This window comes from Phaenicophaeus curvirostris, chromosome 9 (genome assembly GCF_032191515.1).
Source record: "Phaenicophaeus curvirostris isolate KB17595 chromosome 9, BPBGC_Pcur_1.0, whole genome shotgun sequence".
Lineage (NCBI taxonomy): Eukaryota > Metazoa > Chordata > Aves > Cuculiformes > Cuculidae > Phaenicophaeus > Phaenicophaeus curvirostris.
In genome coordinates this window covers 4,451,740-4,478,542 of record NC_091400.1, presented here as the reverse complement: position 1 = coordinate 4,478,542, position 26,803 = coordinate 4,451,740, and the positions used below count along the sequence as shown (strand labels likewise).

The following is a 26,803-nucleotide window of genomic DNA, read 5'->3' as shown; positions in this document are numbered from 1 at the left end:
GGGTAAACATCTTGGAAAAAAGCAGTACTCATGATAAAGATGTTAAATAATCTTCTTTTTAATAACAAAACCGTATTTACCATCAAAAAACTGTAACATTTGTGGCGCATCTATTCCAACAAAAATACATTAACTGTTAACTAAACACACGCACTCCTTTTGCAGGTAGAACTTCCAATTCATATGTGAAATGTATCGGATTATATATATATAGCATGATGTATGACTCATGTTCAATTATTTCTAGTTCCGCACGTACAGCTAGAACTTAATAACTTCATCTAAAAGGTTACTCATCCTTCTCTTCAAATGCACCTTTTAAAGGCCTGGCATTTTCCCAACACAGTATTGGTTTTATCTTTATGTATTTTTTCATGTACAACCGTATTAAAAAATTACTTACTCTCACAATAAAATCAATTTATTCTCTTTCATATCTCCTGCTCAGGTTTCTTGTGCTAGACGTACTAAGGCAAACAACACATAAAATTCTTTGGTCTCTTCACACTGTGAGGTATACCATAATACAGAGGCCAAAAAAAATGTAGAGAAAATTAGCATATACAGAACGCTGTTGCTTTTTACAATTACAGCTTGCCTGAATATACAAGGTCATCTAAATTTTAAATTATACACATCACTTCAGTTACAGCATTATCGCTTAATCTGAAAGGAGCAATTACATATTGTAAAATAAATTAATACTTCATTTTAAGAAGTCGTAGAGAAGTCCAAACATCCACAGTATGCTTTTGTTAAGTCATCAGTTAATGCACAGAGTTGTCACCTCTGTTGTCAGAAGCTTTGATCTGACATCCAACTTCTTCCATCTTTTCAATTTGCCTCCATGTAAAACTGTTTGACATGCTACAAACAGCATTGTCCAGGAATCCTCCAACATTTCCTGTCTGATACACAGGGCAAGACTCTGCCCTTCAACTGTTACAGCATCTTCTCAATGGAGGCTTCATTTTCTACCAGGCAGACCTTCTGAAACTTAAATGTTTTCTTCTAAGTGGTTTGCCTGTCAGACAGAAGAAAAGCAAATATTTTAAAACAGTTTACATGTCTAATTTTTCTTGTCCTATTTTACAGGCTAATATTAAATGCGAAAAACAGAACTCATTGCTTTTTGAAAAATAAGAAGTGAAATTATATTCAAAAAGCTCAAAAATTATTCTTTTTTTCCCATTTCAACTGAACAGAACATTATTATGTATTAGGCATAAAAAGAAAGCATAGTAGTGTGTGTAGTATGATTAAACTGATTAAGTGCAATAATTGCCAACTAACAAGCTAGCATGTCACAAAAAAACATAAGAAAAACATATTATTTAACATTCACATTAAACCTGCTTAGTTCTAAGCTAACAATTCCTTGCTTATAGGATTCCTCCCAACTCCTTTTAAAACTAATTCTTCCAGGAAGCCATTCCCAAACTTAGGGGATATACGTCACATTTTCTATTCTATTACCTGTTGAAACAAACAAAACTTTCATTTCCCACTTCCAAAGTTTTATTTAGTGCGTATCAACAAGAGAAGAACACTTTAAATGGCTCTAACCCAGGAAGCTAACAAGGGCTAAAACACTACCTCAAATATATATTAACTTTAAATTTTGCTCCACTACAAAACACAATAAAAAGGCACAATCCAATATATGAAAAATATGCCTAGTTGCTTTTCCTGTAAAAGCATAGGAATGTTGCCAAATGTATTGTCCCTCATTATTTTAGAATGCCTTTCTAAAATTTGTTTCCTTTAAGGAAACAAATTGTATTCATTTGCATATAATTTAATTCATACAGCTGAAAGCTGTTAGCGTTTCTGTCCTTAAGAGGCAAACAAAGAATAAATTTAATCTCCACTGAATGAGAGAAAAAAAAACTTCATGCACACGTTCATTCATGCACGATCTAAACAATATGCACTAAAACATGGTTCACATAAGATAGACGGGAAAAAAATGTGAAGCTACAGTAAAAAAAACAAATTACTCTGCCTCTTCGTTCTTAAGCAGGTGGTACTTTGCACTCTGGAGATCTTCAACGCCCTCAGCAATTGGTTTGTTTAGTGTTTCTGGCAGAAGGAGAGTCAGGAATCCCGCTGACAGTCCACTGATTCCAAACACCACGAACGGTATAGAAGGACTAAGATATTTCTAAAGTTAAAAAAACATAGTAAGAAACTGCTCTTAATACATACAATCCATATGAACTACAGTCAAAACCAATAGGCTACAGCTTTTCACTCCAGCAATTTTTGCAATTATCCATGTACTAGAGAACAAAGAAACCCAAGAAATGTCATTTCAGAGAAACAGCTTCACATGAAAACTTGGTTTATGTGGCTAAAAACTCAGATACTGATTAGGCTTAGCAGTACCAAATGCATTGTGTGATAATCATGTCACCAACAGATGAGATATTAACACGACAGAGAACATTAATTTATTTCTATAAAGGATATATTGGGCATTTTTAAGCATCTTGTTTATTAATTCTTGAAATGGAGTGAACATTATTTGATTTTTCATAAAAATAATCTTTTCCAAGGAATATTAGCATATGTGGTACCAAAATCAGCAAAGTGTTTTTACAAGTATGTAACAAACCTGAGTTACATAAAAAGTAGAAAATAATCTTACCATAGATGGCACAAACGGAGCCAAAATGCCCCCAAATCTGCAAGACATGGAACACACCCCCAGGCCAGCATTTCTGTTTCAAACAAAGGATGAGAGATCTGTAGTTTCAGAATACACAACTGAATTATGCATGAACATGTGACAGCACTGTCAGAACCAACTTACACTTTAAAGTTACCAATAGTCTTTAGTTAAAAAAAAATTGGTTTATAGGCCTCCAGTTGAAGACGATCTACAACTACCTGCCCTAGCGAGGTAAATGACACCTTTTCAAATCCCGAGCAAAGCCACCCTGTTGTGAAATCCTTCACAAATGTTTGAACAAAGAACCATAGAGAGCGATTTAATTGGATATTCCTGTGCTGGATGGGGAATGACTTCAAACTCTGGCAGGATCTTCAAACAGAAGATCCCGAATTCTATCTCCAGTTCAGGCCCTTGGCAGCAGCCTCTCTTCTGCCACCTAGGCTGCACAAATGAAAAGTCAGTGCTTACCTCCAAACAGAAAATAACTATTTGCCAGTGTGAAGCATGAAAACATCTGGCCAGGTGTGTCAGAAGGGCTGCTGAATTCTGCTCTCTCTTCAGTTTTCAGGCAAGTTTAAAACAATCTCATCTAGACTGTGATACTCAAAGCATGGGACCTCTTCAAAGAAAGTTCCAGAAATCCTCAAAGTTTTCCTTTTTCTGACCAAACACAAAATCCTTCCACCCCTACATCACTCCTAAATATGGTATGTAACAGTCCCTTCAGAGACTGACATTGGCACAAGACACCAGTGAGGCAGCAAGAACTGGCTCATAGTGGCTGCTCCCACTACATTTCTCTGTTGCTTCTTCTCATTCATCATTATCCTCAGTCACACGGCTGAGCTGAGCTGCTCCTGCTCTGCCCTGTTTCCTTTTCCTCCTCTAAAGACAGGAAGAGAGTGACAGGATTAAAGATGACAAGCAGAGGTGACATGAGTTGCTAGAATATCAAACCACCCACCTGCATGACCCTTCCTAATGGCCTTTTGCACAGGTTAAGGGAAACACTATGAAAGGAGCTGATAAGAAGCCAGTGACTTTGGTAGAAATAAATAGACGAAGCAACCTTTTTTTTCATCAGGTCCTTTTGGGAAAAGCAAAATAGCAACCCACACTTCCTTGCATTGAGGCAGCATCAACCCAAACTCCACAAAACAAGGCTAAGCACCTCCTCTGTCAACAAAATCCCTGAAGAGAATAGAGACACCAGTTTGTCTGTGAGCCATTCATTTAGAACCATCCTTCCCACAGACTCTAAGCCAGTCCATATCCAGAGGTTTACTGGGTTTTTTTATTTCTGCTGAGAGGGAACAGAGTAAAATGTGATCCTCAATGCAAATTGTGTCATTTCAATGAAATGCAAAATGAAAGCAGCTGTTAAAACACTTCAGGATACCTTTTATTCAGAATTCAACAGATTGGGCTATGCGGAACATCATGGTATCCAAGAGGAAGAACGCATTATCGCACAATAACTCCTGGTAAGTATTCTTGAGGTGCTGCACTGCCAAGAGCTGCCTGCCTGTCTTACCCTACTGCCCCAGATTTGCCATGCTCACTAGAAGGCTTGTTAAATCTGACTGATGGCACACGCTTCTACCACCCCACAGAGCACAGCCCTGAGCCAATGCCAGCCGAAATAGCTCTCTGCAAAGCAGGGTTATCGCATAAGCCCAGGACTTTGTTCAAGCCGATGAGACTCACTGCAACTGCCTGGCAAATGCCATGCAGCACTCCTCCGGCTGCACTGCTTGCTCAGCACTTGCCCCTCGCTGCCTGGTAAAGGGGGAAGAGCCCTGCACAACTGCAAAAGCTCCTCTGCTGCTGGCACTGGCAGTTCTAAAGTTGCGCTAAGCTCACCAAGGATTGCTGTTCAAGAGAAAGAATCGTGGAGAGTTACTTGCAAAGAAAGCCAGAGATCAAAAAAGCAAGTATTTTAAATAAGTACAACCTTATCTACCACCACTGAGTGACATTAAGTGAAAATACAACAGTTCTTCCACTGTGAAAATAAGCTTTCCAAAGCAATCCTAGACAGTCCAATGGCCCCACTCTGATTTCACCCATCACATGCAAAGGGATGTAATCATTTTGCAACCATTTTCTCATTAAAAAAAGCATGAGTTTATTTTTACATCTACATTACTAGAGCTATGACTACATTTTGTCCCCAAAGACAACCTCCCTTTTTCTCCAAAATGCAACAGCAGTGATGTTTGCTAACTTCTTTGTTCCCCAGCAGGTATTTTAAAGACACATCAAAAAGGAAAAAAGCTCAAAGCACATACATACTCTCCAGCTTGCAACACCTTCCCACTTCTAGCATGAGGGGTATTTGCCATCACTTCATGTACCAGTTTACTGAAAAAATATGTCTAACAGTCACAGAATCACAGAATTGTTCAGGTTAGAAAAGACCTTTAAGATCATCAAGTCCAACCATTAATCAGAGTTTAACAGCACGTTCCACCCAATCCGGGGATTCTGAGGGCCCTTCCCAGCATTCTCAAACAAGGCTTAAATTAGTAAGTAGGTTTAAATAAGGAGCAGTAATACTGAAAATATTTAATTTTTCTGCAAGACATCCAACTGGAAAAAAAAAAGAAAAAAAGCTTTCTATTCCACCTCCTCTCCACTGCCTCTGAATTGTACATGTTTCATCCCACCACCTGCCTCAGCTCTGCTCGATGAGCAAAACCAGGATCACAACAGAGCTTTGCAAGGACCACCAGATGGTGCTGATGCTTTGCTTTTAATTAAATACTCTCCCTTTGCTGTTTTTCTTGCACAAACTATAATATTTGTAATAAAGTACCAGAGAGAAATTGTCGCATGTGAGGAATTTTCATATGGTTTTAACAGAACAGTTTTCCATATTATTAAACAGAAAACATCTAATAAAATTACTAATGTTTTAAACGGTCTTTTTTTTTGCATTTTCTCCGCTGGAGGTGTGTATCTTTGACACAAAACTACTTTTTTTGACAGAATATTAGTGCAGATTCTCAAATTAAGCAGCACTTGACTCGATTTTTTTTTTAATCTTCTTAATCACTATCACTTAGGTTTCAAACACAGAGATACTACTGTAATTCCTGCTAGGTGTGAGCTGTCACATTCTTGGCACCAAACATCAATGGGACTTCAGAAGACACCACGACATGAAAACACAGTGAAACAAGCAAAAGTTGAGAAATTAAAAGATTTTAAGATTTAATTCTCTTGATTCTCAGCTCCAGAAAAAGCAGAGGGCATAGGAAAACAAGAAGTCAAAAAACACCCACGTTAAAAAAACAACTCAAAAGTTTAGACAAGGAGAATGTAAACAAACCCCACACCCAACGTCAGTCAGCGTGCTTGGGACTTGCACATCGAACCTAAACCTGTGCCAAGATTCACAAGCTCAGTATCCAGAAACAGTCAATCCACCTCCACCCTCACAAGTTTCATCACTAAACTGCATTCCCAGTCTAGCTTTTACGCCTCTGCAACATATGGTAATTTGTGAACCCCAAAAAAATAAAGGAAAAAGCCAGTCCAAAGAGTCACCCACATCCCCCTTCACCTCCCTCAGGTCCTCAGTGTCCCAGAATCAAGCGACTTATGTCACCACCCTAACTACCTCTACAGTGTTGCTGGACACATCGACCAGCCAGGACACTTTCCTACTCCATGTCAGCTTTCAGCTTTCCTGCTCTCTCTAGGAAGGGCACAGGTCTTGCAGTAGTTTTGTAGTTGCTGTTCTTGTGCAGCTCGTGCAAGATGACTCAAATTCTGAACATGTACTTCGAGTATCCTTCAGAAAACCACATGGAAACAAGATGGGAGTGAGAAAAAGAGGATTGTATGGTATTATATTTCCCCATCTCAGGTTTATTTTGAGACAACAGAAGAGTAATCTTACAAAGTGTGGGTGAGAACTATGAAGAACAATCTAAGGTTTTAGACCACTTGTTCACTAATTAAATGGTGTAAAGCAAATTACTGTCACGCGGGAAGCATTAAAATTAGCTGCATTATGAATATTTGATTAAGTAACAAAGATATGGAAAAGCATTTGTTTGTCAGGAGATGAAAAAACATAATCATATGGGAAATATAAGTACACAGGAAGGCTGTATATAGTCTATATTTATAATTAAGTTAGCATATGCTTCCATCATGTCATTATGCTTGGTTTTGCAGCCTATAATTTTACTCCCAAAATCAATAGCAGAAATGAGAAACACGGCATCCAGTATTGCAATGTAAGAAGCTGGGTTTCATATTTTTATTCTGGATTCAGATATGTTGGAAACTATATCTGGGCCACAAACAGCCCAGAAAAGTGCATCAGTGCAAAACATGAGACTAAAGGGAGAAGCCCTTTTAAGTCCTGGCAAGCTGCCTTAATTACAGGAAGAACTCATGTTGATATTTCAGGTAAAAATAATTACAGATAAACATTAAAGTACATCCAAAATCAGTATCTCTGTGCTTAAAAAGTATTTTAATTTACCCAGAAGCATTGTGAAATTACCTCAGTACTGTTGGGTATAGTTCAGATGTATAAATATACACTATGTTGAAAGCAGCGCTGACCATCATTTTTCCACACAAAGCTAGCAAAGTGGGACTGAGGAGCGGACCTTTCAGGAAAGAGAAAAATAAGCTGTAAGCATAAATACTCTGTTTTCTTACTTTCTTTATACAATGTTGAAAACATCCATTCCTCTTTCAGAGACTGTCATGAAAGCCAATGTTTCATCTATATGTTTTTCAAGTACAAGCACAAAAGCAATTACCTCAGCTCTTTCCAACCACTCTAGGAGTTAGCCTAAGAATATATACATAGAATTATATTTAGGAGCAAGAAAAAATGCCCCATTTGGGGAGGGAATGCGTAAATCTATCACAGCATTAGAAGGAAGAGATAACACTTCCACCTCTGCAGTCAGAATACCTTACCAGGTAACTGTATCTTTTGATGAGCACAGACAATACAACTCCCTTGACTAATTTATTAGATTAAAACCATAAAACTTGGTTCACCACAACAGCTTATTTGCTCCCCAAGGACACTCTGTTGGGACTTAAAATCCAGTAGCTCCATGACTGGAAAGGACAAATGCTAATGCAGCCCATTTTACTAATAGACAGTCTTTAGTTGGCTAAACTGGAGTGTGCCAACTTTTAAAGTACAAAAGAAACCTGGCTTTCACTATCCTGACTTATTTTTGTTTGCAGTATCCATTTTAACAAAAAATGAAATTTAATATATTTGAGGATGAAAAAAGAACTACCACTCTCATTAACTGTATATCAGGTTCTCCTCCTCAGAACTGAGTTCAGCATGTTTCCATTTGGATCAAACGATGTTGATTAAGTAATGGGAAACTCTGATTGCTTCTCAACTGCTTTTCTTTGAATTCTGCCCTCAAATATTTTCAGTTCTAGTCATCTGATCAAGTCAGATTCTATTTCAGCTGATGCAGAAATTCATTTGTACATAAACTGAAATCCTTGATTTAAGTGCAATGTATTTTTGCAGTTATTTCTGTAATTCATGCAAAACAGATGCAACATTTTCATCCAAGTTCTCATTTTGTTCAGTAAGAACTGGAATATTAAATACAGTTGCCAGATGCAAAGGTGTGAACCTAGTCCTCAGAGCCCTGCTGGGTAACATCAGAATGCTAGGACATCCCTTTCCTCCCATCAACCAAACATGAAATGATGAAGAAGAGATTTGTAGAGATTTGTAATTCTCCACCATGTTTTAAAATTTGCTGGTTTTCACCCAGGGAGATTTAAATTGAACACTGCATATCCATATATGAGAAATTTAGCATTAGTGCACTTGGGAAATTTTGGGTTTACTATCAAGACAGAAGAGTCTGTCTAGACAGCGAAATTAGCACTCAGAAGCTTGGGAGTGCATTTAAAGAGCACTGTCTTCTCCAGATTCCCTCCTTCAGAGGCGGATGAGGGCTGGCCACATGAGAAATTACTGTGGGATTAGAAGCACAATGGAAATTCACTGCACATCAGCTTCCTTGTGTAAGCAAGCCCAGATAGTCATTATATTTTCCTCAGAATCTTAGAATGTATCATTAGCAATTCTTGCACAACAGTCCATCATTTTCTTTACATATATAAAATATAATGCCATTATGCAACAACACACTTTGTCCAACGAGGATTGTGGTGACCATTTATAGATCGCTCGCTAGGTCCAGCCAAGCATGTCTACACAGCACCTTTAACACTCATATTTTGCCTAACACCCTTTCACCTGAACATCCAGTAGCAACAGTCTGCACACAATTCTGTCTGAAACTATACAGTCAGGGCAACTGTTTCAAACATTGGTGAAAGTCAACATTGTAAGTTCTTCATAAATTCATATATCTGAGTTTCAGTGACAAGAAATAATCTTCTATTAATTGATCTTTTGAATTCAGGGAAATAAAATGGGTAGAAATGATAACAGTGTTGATGGTTAAGAGCTTCTAGAAGAGGAGTTACAAGTTTTCACGTCATCGGTGCCATTAAGAGTCACATTTGCAGTGGCATTATGCAGATTCAGTTTCTGATTGCTATCTTCATAAGCAGAATTTCACTCCAACAGTACTTTTGAAACTAAATGAGTCTAAATTTACTTCAGAAAAAATATCCACCAAGAAAGGTTAGTTCTCAACAAAAGGAAATACCCCACATTAACAGAAGCTGAGACAACTGATGTAAAGAACTGCAAATTTTCTTCCTTTCTTCATTGGAAAGTAGATCAATGAAAAGTCACAAAAAAGTTATTATGCATTCAGCACAAGGAGATAAATCTAAATGAAAGTTAAAATCTAGTTGTGCCTAGACCAGAAGTCTCCTTTCCTTGCTATAGTTAAAGCAGACAGAAAATGCCGGAGACATCTTTGTGCTTTAGAGCAGCTTTTGAAAGAAAAGAATATTATAGCTTCATTCCCCCTCCACTAACACTCTCCCTCATCATTTTCCAATCTGATACTTGCACAAATTAACCGATGAGTTCTAAGTGACGAGGAAAAAGGGAGCTGAGGGATGTATCAGTTTTTACTTAACATTGAGGGATTTTTAGTCTCAAATTCACTACACATCTTTAACAAATGAAATGTTCGTGTCTTATTCCACAGAGAAGATGACTTGGATCAGATTCTCATTCATAAGTTAGCAGAGTTACTCAGAAATCAAGTGAAGGTTAAGGACATGAGAAGCAAGTGCTCAATACCTCATTAAAATCTTAAATTGCTTGTAATAAAATCAAGGCTCTTATCCTTCCAAAAATGCAGACTTACACAAACATAAAAAGTGTTCTGCTTTGTAACAGGAGGGCCAGATTAGAGAAACAACCACCCCCATTTCATCCAGTGAAGTGACTCATCTTCATCATGCTTGAAGCTGAATTTCTTTCTGCTTAACTGACACAGAACACTCTGGGCCAAGAACCAGCTTCACACTTACCACAGTGGAAAGCAAGATGTTTTGATGGGATTAAAGTCAACTGGAAAAGGCAGAAGATTTCCTGAAATTTAGTGGCTCTTCAGGAACAATTACCCAATCATGACTAGTCACTACTGCTTTTCTTTCATTGTGTTTTAAAATACATAAAAAGAAACAAAAGGAACAAACTTGTTGGAACAAAGGAAGAAACAGCCTCAATAAAAGGAGCAACAAAATGTCCTGGGACTTGAATTAACACAAGCATGGCAAATGGGATTATGGGATATCTTCTCTTTCTGTGTTTTTCCTCCTGAGACTTTTCTGAAATCAATTTGAAATGGATGCCAGACAGTATTTATAACCGCTAAGAATAAACACAACCTATAGAAGACTACCTTGTAGCATCACTAGCACAGCTGGGTCAGAACACCGTTAAAGCTGAAACATTCCTACTGAAGCAATATTAAGAAAAATACAAGCAGAGGGCAGCCACTTCATTTGTTAGTGTCACAAAGACATAAGTTTTCAGTAGCTAAAATAAACCTTAGTATAGAAAAACTGCCTTGAAATAGAAAGAAGCGTGAAAATACAAAACCAAACACATGTGAATGTCACTGACAATGTTACAAAAAGCAAATCTTTTGAGATAAGAAATATATTCAACGATACTCCACTGTTACTGTCCCCATAACTGCATAGTGCAGCATGAGACTGAGAAAGGCAGCAAGCTTCTTGCCACACCTATGGTTTCCATTTCTAATTTTAAGATCTAATGGTTTGGAAGGTTTTAATGATGAATTAAGCTTCTAATTTGGGAAAATCTCAGTTCCAATTCCTAGAAATGTTACATGCCACCAAAAAAAAAAAAAAGTAAAATTAAGCTTGGCATCTCACACTGTCAAGATCCAGTCAAACTAATATTATAGCGCACTGCAGTCTGGCTATTAAATCAGTGTTTTAAGGTAAACTGCTTAAATGATAAATTAATGCAGTGTCAACAACTGAGACAGAACACGATAGCTTGATCTGACCTTCAAAGAGCCAAGGGCCTGCAGTCAAACTTAAATCAATTAACAGTGTCAAATTATGCCAGCAAGAGGTTAACAGCAATATCAGCAAGACCCCCTAAACCTGACCAGCCTCAGAAGGGACAGAGAGAGGTTTAAATAAACTTGTTATACTTGGTCACAGAACACATAATAAGGGTTTTTGTTGGCTTTTATCCAAATTAACAATACCTACTTCATCAGCAGGACATACTTACCAGCATTTGTTGGTAAAAACATGGTAAATATACATGCAAATCCTGCAAATATCAGAAAAGATGTCATAGTTTTACGTCTTCCAGACCTAGAAGCAAAAGAGCACACAGACAAAGACGGAAATAAAGTCCTTCATTATTTTTTCATTTGTCTACACAATACCAACTTAAGTACACAGCAGCACTAATAATAGTTAATATACCTATTGTCCATTGCTAAGTGCTTCAAATCTTGCATTATTTTCCTAGTTCTGTGTCCTGAAATCCTCCCACAAAAGCTTTGTTATTTCTAGCCAAGTTCTAGCTATTGAATTTGTAACCTTGAGAAGAACCCACCTACTTCAGCAACAAGAACTCAGACTTTTCTTCTCTGTACTGAGCAAGTCCTGCCACCAAAAGGGTATTTCTAAATAAAAAGTAAAAAACAGGCAGAAGAGAACTTGCGCAGTTTGTGGTTTAAATACATGTCCTTGACTTAGGTTTTTTGGGGCTCAAGGTGAAGGCTGGTTGGTTGATTTGCTTTTTAGCTTGAGAGCTGATAGCTTCTTTTACTGCCTCAAAAGCCCAAAAGGTGATACCCTCACCTGACCGAAGAAAACGGGGTTTTTGCCACTGACCTCTGTGTATCATCACAAAGATACTCAAATCAAAGGCTGCATGAAACCCTAAGTAGCTCTGGGTTGCCAAACTGTTCAGCCTTTGGCAAAAGTACCCACTGAAAAGTATGAAAACACCAGAAATGGATCCTTCACACCTTTATAAAAACTAAATAACTCTCACTTCAAAGTTCTCTTTGAAAAGTTCAAGTAAGAATGAACACCACTGAAAACTGCTTTTAACTGCACTTGGTATATAGTGGAAAAATAAGTTATTCTGAATAAAATATGTAAGAGATATAAGCTATAGATACTTAAATAACTAGGCTACTCCCATTTTTTCCCATAAAAATCAAACTTTTTTGAATAATATCGATCATTGAGAGGCTCATCTCTTGAATAATTCAAAAGATGAACAAAACATAAAATGTAAGAGGTAGAAAATCAGAGTCCCGTTTCTATATCAGCTGCAGAATCCCCTGCAGCAGAGGAAATGCCCAAAGAATCAACTGTTTTGAAGAACAGTGAAGTATCTTACTGAGAAAAATGTTAATATTTTTCCAAGCTAACTACAAATATATGCAGAAAACTAGGAAATGAGATTTTCTTACCAGGATTTCTCAATAAAAAACATGCAGAGAGGAAATGCTGGAACTTCTACAAGACCAGAAAGAGCCACATTTAAATACAGATTTCCTCTTAATTCACCAGCATTTAAAGTTAGTCCATAGTACACGAAGCTGCAGACGTACCTAAAAATAATCATAGAAGTTATATTACTAACATAACAAGTCTTTAAGGCTAAGAAATTTTTTAAAAGGACAATTGTGCTGAGTTAGGGAGAAGCTGTATTGAGTTACATGCTAGAAAGAGAACTCTTTTTCCCCCCAAAATGAAACAAAGCAAAAAGAATAATTCCTATTTAATTAAAGAAAGTAACTTCTTTGAAAGAAAACAAATGTCTGTATATATCTGTTGCCTTGGAGTTTCTTCTAGGCTATTTAACAAATCTAACAAGCTTAACTGTAATCAGATGATACTTAATGGCTGCACAGCAATTCTATGAAAGTAAAGAATATGTATGTCCACTGCTCAATACAGGAGCTCAATACACTGCTCAAACCTGCGGAAGGCTTCCAACAAAACTATTATCACTTCCTTTGGAAAGAACTAAGCCTCCACATCCTCACCTCACAAAAAACAACACTGGATTGGAAAGACCACCAGATATCACAAAGACATTTTGCCTTTTCCTGAGTTGCTCACTAACTGTCCAAGCAGAGCCAGGCCAAGTGATGGAGAAAAGGAAAGTTTTGCCGGATACAGGGAGAGGTCCCCTACCAGTCACTGCTGAGGGTGGTAGCTAAAGGCTGCTGAGCAACAGCACAAGGAGATGGGTGACACCGCTCCAACAGCTCCACACATTGCATCTTAACAGTTTCAGACAGAGAAACAGTGCTGCGACCTCTTCTTCCAGAAGGCAAGAATGCCTTTGTCCAATTTGTCATCACCACAATTATTTATCTACCAGCAAATTAAGACACTAAGATGCTTCTGGGAAGGTCCTGCTTAACAAAGATCTTCCTGATGCTTCCCCACATCTTTCACATCTCTGCTTAGCCACACATAAAACTATTGGTTTTCTCATCAACACCCTTACAATTGTCCCAAATTATGCAGAACTTTAAAAAGGAAAGCTTATTCTTGGCATTTTGGAAAAGAGCTGTTCTTCCAACAGATTTTAGCTCAAACCAGTTTGAACAGCTGATGCTTTAATGACAAACCCAACACTCTCCTCACCCCATGGGGTCCATCCACACTGTCAGATATTGCTAATACATTATGTTACATCCTCCTGCTATGTGGAGGTGTTTTGTTTGGGTTTTTTTTCCCAAGTTGTACTACTTTTCAAGATAGCACCTAGGCACTGATCTCTTCTCTCTGGCAGTCAGTGATAAGACCACAAGGAATGGCAGGAAGATGTGCCTGGGGAGGCTGGATATTAGAAAAAGGTTCTTCACTCAGAGGGTGGTGGAGCACTGGAACAGGCTGCCCAGGCAAGCAGTCACAGCACCAAGCCTGATAATATTCCAGAAGCATTTGGACAACGCCCTCAGACACATGGTGTGAATGTTGGGGTTGTCCTGTGCAGGGACAGGAGTTGGACTTCATAATCCTTGTGGGACCCTTCCAACTCAGGACATTCTGCGATTTAATCTGCGTTTTATCTTGCCTACAGTTTTCCTCCACTGGACCTGTGCAATGTGCTTTGGGGCTCTTAACACTTATTCCTACTCCAAATCTCTACTGCTGTCTAACCAAGTAGTCCTTTTCTTACTAAGACAGGCTCAAATACACATCCTCTCAGTAATTTCTGCTTCAGCTTCTCATTTCACTCAATGCAAATACGTTCTCACTGAATTATTTCTCTGTAGGTTTTGAAGCAGTTCTTAAGTAACACACTGAAAAAAAAATTCAACAGAAATAATAATGAAACATCAACTTTACGACACATCACTTTAGATTATTATTTTCTGCCATCATTAACTGACAAATTTATTATTTACTTAAAAGGATGAAATCTTAATAGTTTCCCCATGTCTGACTCATTCACAGCATCTCAGCATCTTGTCATTACATACCAGATGTACATCAGAACGATGGTTCGCCACCGAAGGACTGGGTGTTTCACTAAGTTTAGGATACCAGGTGCCGATTCATCATTTCTCAATGTTCCCGCACATGGTTTTAATTTTAGATTTAATCTCTCTTTTCCATTACCAAGGGCAATATATTGCAACACATCTTCAGCTTCTGCTGTTTTTCCTTGGGAATACAGCCATCGTGGTGATTCTGGCAGCATACTAACAGGAAAGAAAACAGAAAATCAACAATGACAAGTTCATTCCTATGAACAAAGCATTGAAGTCATCTTTCCATTTCACAAATCAACATTTTTTTTAGAAGTACCACTAAAAAATTCAGACAAAAACATTCTATTTGCACTGTTCTGCATATTAAGTCACGTGTACTCTGATAACGCTGCACTTAGCCTTACAGAGGGAATGTGGGAGATGCTTGACAAAATACTCAGTCATATGAGAGGAGTTTAAATCTACATCTTGACTTCTGCTGAACGGAATTCTTAGCAAACACCACGCTGGCGTTATCCAGGAAGCATTTCAAATCCCAGTTATCTGAACAGCCTGGATGAAAATTTGTTTTCACAAAGCTTATTTCAAGTTTCTCCATAATGGGCAAGGCTCTGAGTTGGAGTGAAGAGGAAAGAAACCTTACTGAGGAATTACTTGTTAGGCTCCAGAACCAGCTCAGCACCACCTGTATAAGTTTTAAATGTCTTATTCCCAAGTATAATCAGAATATCCTTGCTTACCACAACTTCAGTTCATTATTCCCATTTTTTTCAGGTTGTAGAGCGTGCTGCTGCTTTTATGTGAGCCATTAACTAGACTGAAATATTTTTAATTGAACTTTTATTTCCTCTGGTACTCTTAACAGAGATATACAGCCTACATCTTTTGATTACTTCATAGGATCCCAGTATTTTAGTATTTGAGGGAAGTAATTCTATTTCCATCAGAAAAAGAACACCATAGAGTAAAATGTATTATGCAAAACTTCTTTCCTCAGACCAGAGGCTGTTTTCCTTGACTACCACAAGAGCAATGTTTTTTTGGTGTATTCTTCACAGAGCTTATTGCAAGAGCTGACCTATCAAAAATATAATTGAAATTTTTTAAAAAATTAAATATAATCATGGAATGGTTTGGGTTAGAAGAGACCTTAAAGCCCACCTGGTTCCAAAAACCCTACCACGGCCAGGGACACCTTCCACTGGATCAGGTTGCTCAAAGCCTCATCCAAACTGGCCTTCAACACCTCCAGGGATCAGGCATCCATGGTTTCTATCTATGCTGTATGCTAGACATTCCCTGTATTATTGTGTAGACAACCTACTACACTAACACTTGTACTTCTCCCACAGCTCTAATTAGTGATCAGAAGTATACACGGTATAACAACACAGGCCACACAAAGCTAGCACTTTTAATTCCTTAAGTATTGATGCATTTCATAATCATTTTTATGATAATGTCCGTATAGAAATTATAAACAGGAGCATCCACATACATCAGCACTAGGAACACACACCAGGGACCTCAAAAGTAAGCAGATACAAGTGCTCATCATAATAGAAAGGCAATTCCAAGTGCTTTCACCATTTCCCCTCATGAAAAGAAACTCCAAAATGCCTCTAGGATTACTTCCAAAACTTCTTAAGCACTGAAGCCCTTCCTTGGCAGAAAGCAGTGTTCCTGGCTGAAGCTCCAGCTCAGCGCCTCTGGCAGATCTTCCCTTCCCCAAGCAGATTTGCAATTGAGTTTTATTGGACAGCTGGCACACAGCTGCTCTTTGCAACGCTGGCCACCACAACTGCAACAGCATGTAGAAATACAAGCTTGTCTTCTGGGTAACTCTGACCTTCTGCCTCATTTAAAAATGCTTCTTCCTTCACAATATGATTTTCCTTCTGCTCAGTTCACAAAACCATACAGAAAAGTGTCATTCTTGTTCATACCGCTCTCTTGAACAATGACAAGAAAAAGTAACTGTTAAATTGCTGCATATTTTTTTCTTATTCTTGTAGTGCATGGGAACCACTTACAAAGAAAGGAGGAGGAAGATGACTCCTGGGGTATTCGATATCAAGGCAAGGTAGCGCCATTCCCTTATGCAGTAGCCCAGTAAAGCATATACAGCAATGCCAACTGCAAATGTCAAATTAGTTAACGAACCTGAAAATACAAGACCACAAAGGTGACTACAGAAACCACTGACAAAAGAAAAAAAAATTATTAAGCAGAAGCCTGAAATTCCTAGCCTGTGATATACCTAAATAAAATAGCAATAAAATCTTTGAAGTATCTTAACAGCACTCGTGAACCATCTGGTTTGAGTATATTTGTGTAATTCTAACGAAGAACAAGTTTGTAGAACATGAGAGGGGTCCCTTTCTAAAATAAAGGATGGTGCATAGGAGGCAGCAAGAAATGAACAGGAACCTATAGACTAAAGACAAAACCCGAAGACAGGAAGAGCAAGTGTTAGAAGTGATTTATTTAGGTCTGTTCAGGCAATCTTGAATAGAGGTGGCAGACTGGAACAGAAATTGGAAGAAAGCTATAAAAATACAAGGACTGAGCTCAGTATAAAACCAGCTGCAAGGCAGAGGTGTGCTGCAGCAGCCTTCTGATGAACTAGTGTAATAAAAATGATAAAAAGCGGGGTCAACCTGAGCTCCAAAAGCCTGACAACAAACCCTCTGCAGTCTAACACAGGAGATCTTGTACTAACCCAGAAACCCTCTGCTGTACTAACCCCAGAAAGCCTAGCTCATAGCCAACACCTAGGAGGGCTTCTTGAACGCTGCCCAGCTGTGTCCCGCAGCTCCCTCCCCTTCAGCCCCTGATCAGTTTTTCAGCATCTCTTTCTCAACAGCTGAGCAGAACTAGAATAAAGCACCTAGAGTGAGAAGCAGCAGGAAGCAAACTGTCTCTTCAGTCCCTCACGAGGCTGGATCTGCTGGGAGAAAGACCAGGAAGAGCAGAGAGAGGCAACGGGGAAGGGGAAAGGAGGGGCAGGGCAAAGAAAGTGTGTGAGTCAAAGAAGTGAACCCAGGAGAAGAAAAGTAAGTACTTTTAAAGAAAAAAAAAGAAAAAGAAGTGGACAGCTATAACTAAACCACAACTGCTTCATACATCTTCATTCATCCTCTGAAGAAATAAGAAAAATAGTTGAATGGGGTAACTGAAAAAATGAAAGAGAAATACGTTCACAGCCACAGCAAGACAGCGTTTGGACCAAGTTTTTCCTCACACTGCACAAGCCAAAGAAGTATTACAGCCCCAGCAACTCCAGCACTACAACAGACCAACATGCAAGTGTTAAATTTATTTTAAGTCTTGGCAGTAACATATAAGAAAGGACATTTAAAAATACTGGATGGTCAGTACATTCAGCAGTGGAAAAACCACTATCCAGGCACTAAGTCATTTTGTGGTGCAGAGAAACTTCAAAGAACCCTTTCACAAATACCTTCCCAAGATAATATACAGCATCGTTCAGAAGTTGGCAGGATCTGCCAGAACATTTATATATTTCTCTAATGTATTGCAGTGCAGAAACTGGGAAGTTTTAGGAATCAATGTACCATTTTTAGAACCTCAAGTCTGCTATTTATCACATAAACTCAATCCCATCTTCCTTATTCAGGTATTTTTTCCCAGAGAATTTAGAACTTGGAATCACATGACACTTCCAACTTCTGCTACAAAATGATTTTACTTGGTACAAATATAAGTATTTAAAATGTAAGGTATTGATATTGAGAACAACACGTGGCACAATAATAATGATTAAATATTCTCAAATCCCACCTGTAAATGACCAAAATGATTTTCCTACATATTCTTGGGTTAGGACAAAAGACACAAGAGCCATTCCACCATTCACAATTCCAACAAAAAAACGTGAAACTGCAAATATGCCATAATTTGGAGCTAATGCTGTGACATACCCCAAAACAACATCAAGAAATAGACCTGTAGAGAGAGAATAAAATGCCATTATTACTTATCCTATGCTGCTTGAACTCAGAAGACAGGCAGCAAGCACAGTTCATTACAGACTGTAATGAGGAGTCTGTACTCATCTCTGATCTTCATATTTGGCTTTCTGAAGTCATACCATATGAACGTTATGATCATGTTCAAGTCATACACTTGAGGTCTGCAACACCAAAGATGAGTTTCCTTGAGATAATGTTATTATTAAACAAAAAGACCTTTTGGCTGCAAATGCAGCTGGAAAGATGTTTAGGTAAATCATTCCCCCTGGGCCCTTCCTCCAAAAAAAAGCAAATTATTTTTATTGGAGACAATATGGTCAAATGTGTGGAACACTGTGCTCAAAAAGCAACAGTCATAACAAAAGCAAGTTACTTTTCATCTCCCATTGATATTCCAGTGACCACTATGCTGCCCAGACCACTCATATTAATGAACTTTAGTGCTACTCTGCTGAGAGAAACATTTATACAGATCATTGATGCCATAACATTAATGCAGCACGGTAGCCCAAGGGAGCACCTCTGCTATGAGGACAGGCTGAGAGTTGGGGTTATTCAACCTGGAGAAGAGAGCTCCAGTGTGACCTTATAAAAGCCTCCCAGTACCTGAAGAGGGCCTACAAGAAAGCTAAGAAGGAACTTCTTACAAGGGCATGTAGTGATAGGACCAAGGGCAATGGCTTTAAATTGGAAGGGGGAAGATTTAGATTAGACATTAGGAAGAAATTCTTCACAATGGGGGTGGTGAGGCACTGGAACAGGTTGCCCCCTTCCTGGAGGCGTTCAAAGCCAGGCTGGACGGGGCCTTGAGCAGCCTTGGTCTGGTGGGAGGTGTCCCTGCCCATGGCAGGGAATTCGGAACTGGATGACCTTTACATTCCCTTCCAATCTAACTATTCCATGATTCCAAGGGCATCCTCCAGGCAAGGGCAGCCCACAGAGAGAAAAGAAAGAGATGCTGTTATCCATGTAGTATGTTCAAGAAAAACCTTTTACCAATCTTACCTGAGATATACACTGGTTTCCTGCCCAGTTTATCCGACAAAGGGCCAAATGTGATATTTCCAATAAGCAATCCAGCAAAAAACAGGGATGATGCAAGGCTCACTTTGTAGGCTTCTTGTTCGATTAGGTACCACTGTCAAAAAAAGAATCTTCTTATTGTTAGCAGTATTAACACCAAGTGGCTGGCTTCCTCAAAAATAAAATCTATCAAAAGCCTTCTCTTGCCATTTCCTCCTACTTGCTTTTTATCAGTTAAAGCTTGTTCTAGCTTTGATGGGTAAGGTAACAGTAGTCATATTTTCTTCCTCTCTAACAGACTCACATCTGTCTTCCCTCCTCCAAGAAAATTCATTATCATATATTATAAGCTTTCAATTGGATAAGTATAATTAGTTGCACTCCAATGCCCAAGCCTTGACAAGGCATCTTAAGATATTAAACCAAGGAAAGTCTGAATTGTTAACAGCTTAGCCATCTCAGCATTGAACAAGCTTAGCTCTTTCAATGAATGGGTAATAAAAACTGTGCACTGACAAGAATACAGCATGTGCACTCCTGCAGTGCGTAGAGGGTTAACACTGTGCTGCTGTGCTTCCTGAATCATGAGTAATCCCCAGTGCCTTTCCTCCTCATACACATGTTGAATTGTTGAAGAGAAGCAGGAAGGGGTTATGGAAAGATGTCCTTGTTTTATAAAAACTAAGACCTACTTACTGACTACTCACTGATAGTTTAATAGCTTATTATGCATTTATAATCAAACAGAAGTTAGAAACAAATTATGAGTTTCTCTATAGACTGTACTTTCTGCCTTACCTGAAAGCTAAACTGAGGCACCATAATCACAAACTGTCAGAAGAGAAGAAAATGAAATGACAGTGGGTTGAAATCAGAATGAAACTTATACTATTTCCTGGTGGGGCAAGGCACACAGACAATTTGCACAGATCCTCTTGCTACAAACAAGGAGAATCAACACTCACAGAAATGCATTGTTGAGATTATAAACATTGACATCATGAACTCGGGAAAGAATGGCAATCAGGAAATCCTAAGTGATTTTCGAGGAAAATATTTTAACTAATTCGATGCAAAGCTTTAGCCAAATGAATATTTAATTATGTCAAATAACTCCCAGGGTATTTACTAGAAAACTTATTTTCTGAAAAGTAGATGACTGTCATGCTGACTTCTTAAATGATATGTGCACTATGTCCTTTGGGGAAAGGAAGAAGAATCCTAGTGCTGTTTGCAATTTTTTAAGAAGCAGAAGATTTTTTTTTAAAAAAAAGCCTATGGTAAGTGGCCCATGACCAAAATCCAGTACAACACACTAGGACCACAGCCCTGAAGTATCTGCCTTGAATTAATAACAATCCCCAAAGAATATTAGGAATCTACTGACTTTTAACTATAGCACTCTCAAGACACATATGCTTTTATTCAGTCTGAACTCACATAGTGGCAAAGTGCAAAGACACAGGTTGCTAGAGCAGGACAAGATCTAACAGCTTCTTTAGTCCAGTGTATCCAGTGTTGGGGGACTTCTGGATACACTGGGAAGGTAAAACTGTGCAGCAACATTCTACCCTACTACATTGGATAAAGATAACACCCCACAACCTATGCTTTTCTTAACTTTCTGAGGCAACTACAACAACGCAACATTCCTGGGCACGAATCCTCAGGAAACTTCAAGTATAAAAATATCACAGCATGTGCTTTCCAAGGCACAGAGCACTGCTGGCATAAATCCTTCTTTTCTGTGCTAGCACTCCACAGCCTACAAATTCCAAACTCCCAGCTTTCGCCTGCAGAGCTTTCAGGCTGATACAGGAGACAAAACAAATTTATGCTCCTAGATACGGTTGTAAAACTTAACTTCTCAAAGGTAAAGGATCAATTCTACATCAAAGGTAAGACGTTCCTGAATTCACCTTCCTAAGCACCATCATTGATTAGATGAAACAGGGGACTGAGCTGATGCCAACCAAGAAGAACGTCTTGTATTTTCCATGAACCAAGCCTGAGCTAGTATTTGTCAAGTCTTAATTATGCCAAAATTAATTACCCTGATTAGTCCTTGAAGCAGAACTGAAGAGCTGCTCTGAAATTTTGTTGAGCTTCAGAGCAGAACAGTGTCACTGCCAAACCAGAATAGATCGGAAAATATTTACAGTTCACGCTCCATCACCAAAACAAAGGAAATTAATTTTACAAAAGCAGTTTCCACTTTCAGGACACAAGAAGAGAGAAGATTGCTTTTGCAAACTATTACTTGCACTGCTTGGTGAGCTCCTGGAAGATGGTTATATCTTAACAAGTCTGATATAATAACCTGGGAAGAATATAACTTTTAAAAGAATGTGTCTATCTACTTTATTTGCATAAGAGGAACTTGTTAAATATTTGTCAAAATTAACTGCAGCTTGCCAACAAAAATGTTGCCAATTTTGTTATCACCAAAACCGACACCCTCTCAGCTCTTCAAATCCGCATGGCAGTTTGATTTAATAACCAGACTGCTAGCATGCATCAAAAAGTTGGCCAGCATCTAAAGATTTCATCAAAATACTATTGACAACATAATTTTTAAAATCCTACAATAAAGTTACTGAAATTAATGGGAATGTAAATTTGTTTTGATGAGTCTTTAGAATATGTACATATTTTTGAAATAGAGACACAAAGTTCTGCATTTAAAAAGACAATATTAGTTAAAATTTGCTGATTAATGATTATAAGTTAAGCACTACCCCATATAACGGAACCTGCTGAGAGTGTGAAACTGAAGGCTGATCTTGGAAAACAGGCTAATCAAAAAAAAAAAAATCTTTCTGACAGAGGATATGATTCAATATTGCATCATTCCTTCTTACATCTAGTCACTACATTTTTCCAGGAGAAACATTACACAGTCGCATTTGGGATAACGGGAAGGAAGCAAAAATTTGGCACCAGCTACACCAAGCGATAACCTGCCTTGTACAAGTTTACTGACAACGCTCCAAGATTCCAATCAGCACAACTCTGACAGTTTACACTACAAGCCAAGCCACCCGCGCAGTCTTTTTTCTGGCACTGGCAACGGCGCTTAGGTCACCCTCACTTGCCTGAGTGATTACAGTCCAGGGACCAGCAAAAAGCAAACACAGCCTTTTGCGTGGAATTCACAAGGTGTGAGGATGAAGGGTCAAGCTTCTGTCCCACTCAGCAAACTTCAATCTGTTCCATCTCCTGCTTTCACCACATATTAAAATACCCAGACAAGTGGTGCATGAGTATCATTTGCATAATAGTTTTAACATTTAAGATGTATCTTCTGTGAGAAACTACTGCAACTCATGGCAAAGCTTTACACGCACAGCAGATTGCACAGACGTGACAAACTGAACCTCTTCTTGGTAGAAAACAGACATCAGGAGGAGTAAATCCCAAGTTCCAGAGTTATAAACTGTAGTAAAATTACCATCCCCCATTAACAATGACTTTCTGAAACATTTGAAGGTAAAGAAAAATGAAAAGAAAAAGAAGAAAGTTTAACCTAAACTAATAAATATTAGATTTACAGTAGGAAAACTAAACTAGTAATTTAATCACATTGTTTCAGATTTTAAAATAATAATAAAAAGCCAGACGTGTAGGTGCCAATAATTTTTACTAGCATAAGCAAAACATTACCCTAAGCCCCACTCAGCTTTTACAACCACCACATACTGCACTAGCAGCATAAATCCCAAGAAGAGAAGAACTGGTTAGGAGCAACAGAAGTACTTGCCTCGGTTACTATAGACGTAAAGTTGTCAGCAAAGTGGATGTGCTTGGCAAGCTCCGCTCTGCTCACTGGAACTCCTTCTTGGTCTATATGATACTCAGGCACAGCTCCCACAAGCACAATAAGCATCGACTGACAAGCCACATATACCTTAAAATAAGACACAACAATTTACCCTAAGCAATGCGGAGGAGAACTGATAGAATAACGTAAGCTTTTCATTCAGCTATTAACAATGACCCTTTACTCAGCATCTCAAACAAAATGCAGTCAGTCTGCTGTGTTTAAATCCCAGATGTGATCAGCAAGGCAGACGGGTACTAACCTCAGAGATATTGGCACACTTTCTGTGAAAAGAGAGGAGACCTTATCACTCTCTACAACTACCTGAAAAGAAGTTGGAGTGAAGCCAGTGTTGGCCTCTTCTTCCAAGTAACAACTGATAGGACAAAAGGGAACGGCCTCAAGTTGCACCAGGGAAGGTTTAGTTTGGATATTAGAAAAAGTTTCTTTACCATAAGAGTAGTCAAGCTCTGGAACAGGCTGTCCAGGGAAGTGGCGGAGTCACCACCCATGGAGGTGCTAACAAAAAACATGTAGAGGTGACACTCTAGAAGATGGTTTAGTAGGCATGGTGGTGTTGGGCTGACAGTTGCACTGGATGATCTTTAAGGTTGGAAAAGACCTCTATGATTCCTGTTGCAAAATTTTTCAGTTTTTGTTCCATTTGCTTTTGCTGTTTTATAGTCAGGCACAAGAAAGAAAGGTATTAAGAACATATTAGTTTCACTAATCTAAGATTATATTTTTTAACACCTCTGCTTCTTCTTTCCACAGCAGAGAACGAAACCTTACCCTGATCAACTAGAATGTGTAGGAATAAAAAAGATCTTCATATAGATACCCTTAGGGGAATATTTATTCATCAAAATGGACTGGAGAGTGTTCTGAGAAGCCCACTGAGCTGGTCAAGGGTTTAGAGGGGAAGCCGCCTGAGGAGCAGCTAATGTCACTTGGTCTGTTCAGCCTGGAGGAGATTGAGGGGAGACCTCATTGTAGTCCACAGCTTCCTCACAAGGAGGAGGAGCAGGCATTGATCTTTGCTCTTTGGCAACCAACGATAGGACCCAAAGGAACAGCAGGAAGATGTACCTGGGGAGGTTTAGATCAGATATTTCGAAAAGATTCTTCATCCAGAGGGTGCTGGAGCACTGGAACAGCTCCCCAGGAAGGCAGTGATGGCACCATGCCTGACAATATTACAGAAGCATTTGGACAATGCCTTCAGACACACGGTGTGAATGTTGGGGTTGTCCTATGCAGGGACAAGAGTTGGACTCAATGATCCTTGTGGGTCCCTTTCACCTCAGAACATTGTATGATAAGCCTTTGGGTGGTGGATTTGGTTAAACTTGATTTTAATGTGCTGTTTCATCCCGTGCTTACCTCGAACCTTCTTTGAGAAAGAAGTTATAAACAAACCCCTGTGATGAGCACCGTCTCCCTCCCTCAAAGCCACGTTTTAACTGAAAACACGGAACTGAGCTAACAGGAGGCAGCCTGCTCTGCAGAAAGGAAGCGAGTGGAACAGATAAATGTTTGCATGGAGGGGTGTGGGCGCTATTTCAGGACAGCGCCCTGCATGCCACTCTGTGCAGGAGACTTTTAAAAGCCACACAGCACAAAACACTGGTTGCTACGGTTGGCCTGCATTTCCTCCCACTGAGAAGAAGCTTGAAAGATGCTGAAAAGAGTGGGAGATGGGCACAGAAATAAGGAAAGTGGGTCACAAACCAACTATTCCTGTCTTGCCCCTTTATTCCTCTCTCGTGAGACCTCATTTGGAGTCCTGTGGCCAGCTCTGGAATCCTCAGCATTAGAAGGAGATAGAGCTGTTGGAACGGGTCCAGAGGAGGCTACTAAGATCATCTGAGAGCTGGAGCATCTTCCCTGTGAGGACAGGCTGAGAGAGTTGGGGTTGTTCAGCCTGGAGAAGAGAAGCCTCTGAGGAGATCTTATAGCGACCTTCCAGTACCTGAAAGGAGCCTACAAGAAAGCTGAGGAGGGGCTGTTCAAAAAGGCTGGTGGTTATAAGAAGAAGGGGAACAGGTATGAACTGCAGAGGGGCAGATTTAGAGTAGACACAAGGAAGAATTTCTTCACCATGAGGGCGGGGAGGCCCTGGCCCAGGCTGCCCAGGGAGCTGTGGCTGCCCCATCCCTGGAGGGGCTGAAGCCCAGGTTCGATGGGGCCTGGAGGAACCTGATCCAGCGGGAGGTGTCCCTGCCCGTGGCAGGGGGGTTGGAACTAACTTTAATGTCCCTTCCAACCCGAACAATTCTACGAGTCTATAAAACTTCTAAGAGTTAAGCAGGGAGAGAGCACGGAGGCGAGAAGGGGGTTTGGAAAGCAGCCTGCACAAGGCAAAGAAACAGCGGAGCCGTTTCGGAAGCGGCCGGAGCCGCCGGGCAGGGTCCCCCCCAGCGGGGAGGGAGCAGCTCCTGCAGCCCGGGACGGCGAAGAAAGAACCCGAGGCGGAGGAGGGGGAAGCGGCGGCGTCGCTCTCACCTGCAGCAGCACCAGCAGCGCGGCCAAGCGCCGCTGCCCCGCGCCGAACGGCCCCGCCGCCCCGATCGCCTCCTCCAGCGCCAGCGCCATCGCCCCGCCCCGGGCAGCGCTGGGGCCGGCCCAGCAGCCACGGCGGGGAGCGGCCCCGGCCCTGCCCGCTGCTGGGGTCGGGAGCACGCAGCGTTCGGCTTGGAAGGGACCTTAAAGATCATCCAGGTCCAACCCCCCTGCCCTGCGCAGGGACATCCCACGGGATCAGGGCGACCGAGGCCCATCCAACCTGGCCTTGAACCCCTCCAGGGATGGGGCAGCCACCACTCGCTTGTGCCAGTGTCTCACCACTCTCCTAGGGAAGAAATTCTTCCTAATGTCTAATCTAAATCTGCCCCTCTCCAGCTGATACCCGTGCCCCCTCATCCTGTCACCACAAGCCTTTGTAAACAGCCCCCCCCCCAGCTTTCTTGTAGCCTCTTCAGGTACTGGAAGGTCGGTATAAGATCTCCTCAGAGCCTTCTCTTCTCCAGGCTGAACAACCCCAACTTTCAGCCTGTCCTCATAGGGAAGGTGCTCCAGTCCCCTGATCATCTTTGTAGCCTCCTCTGGACCCGTTCCAACAGCTCCATCTCCTTCTTACATTGAGGATTCCAGAACCGAACACAGGACTCCAGATGAGGTCTCCCAAGAGAGGAACAGAGGGGCAGAATCACTTCCCTCGACCTGCTGGCCGTGCTGCTTTGGATGCAGCCCAGGACACGGTTGGCCCTCTGGGCTGTGAGTGCACATTGCCAGCACGCATCGAGCTTCTCATGGACCAGCA

At 40.1% G+C, this 26,803-nt stretch overlaps 1 protein-coding gene across 2 annotated transcripts; it reads right to left on the bottom strand.

Annotated features, from left to right (window-relative positions):
* Positions 1–7: 7 nt before the first annotated feature.
* Positions 8–26,076, bottom strand: LOC138724026 (solute carrier family 22 member 15-like). 2 transcript variants are annotated; one of them, XM_069863671.1, is made up of 12 exons: positions 25,987–26,076; positions 23,422–23,568; positions 19,644–19,776; positions 18,448–18,612; positions 16,677–16,806; positions 14,632–14,853; positions 12,601–12,741; positions 11,397–11,482; positions 7,200–7,308; positions 2,651–2,723; positions 2,001–2,164; positions 8–1,024 (listed from the first exon to the last, which is right to left on the bottom strand). In XM_069863671.1, exons 1-12 carry the CDS (start codon positions 26,074–26,076, stop codon positions 1,012–1,014), a joined length of 1,473 nt encoding a protein of 490 aa, XP_069719772.1. In that variant the 3' UTR covers positions 8–1,011. The 2 variants fall into 2 exon arrangements, with proteins under 2 accessions (XP_069719772.1, XP_069719773.1); XM_069863672.1 differs by lacking the exon at positions 25,987–26,076 and adding an exon at positions 25,213–25,233.
* Positions 26,077–26,803: the final 727 nt, after the last annotated feature.

Excerpts from the sequence above, each read along its gene's own strand:
- LOC138724026 (XM_069863671.1), bottom strand. The coding sequence starts at position 26,076 with ATGGCGCTGGCGCTGGAGGAGGCGATCGGGGCGGCGGGGCCGTTCGGC. Across the intron at positions 23,569-25,986 it reads CGCTGCTGGTGCTGCTGCAG|GTATATGTGGCTTGTCAGTC; the intron begins GTGAGAGCGACG and ends TCTTATTTTAAG. Across the intron at positions 11,483-12,600 it reads TTTTTTATTGAGAAATCCTG|GTCTGGAAGACGTAAAACTA; the intron begins GTAAGAAAATCT and ends TTTTGCTTCTAG.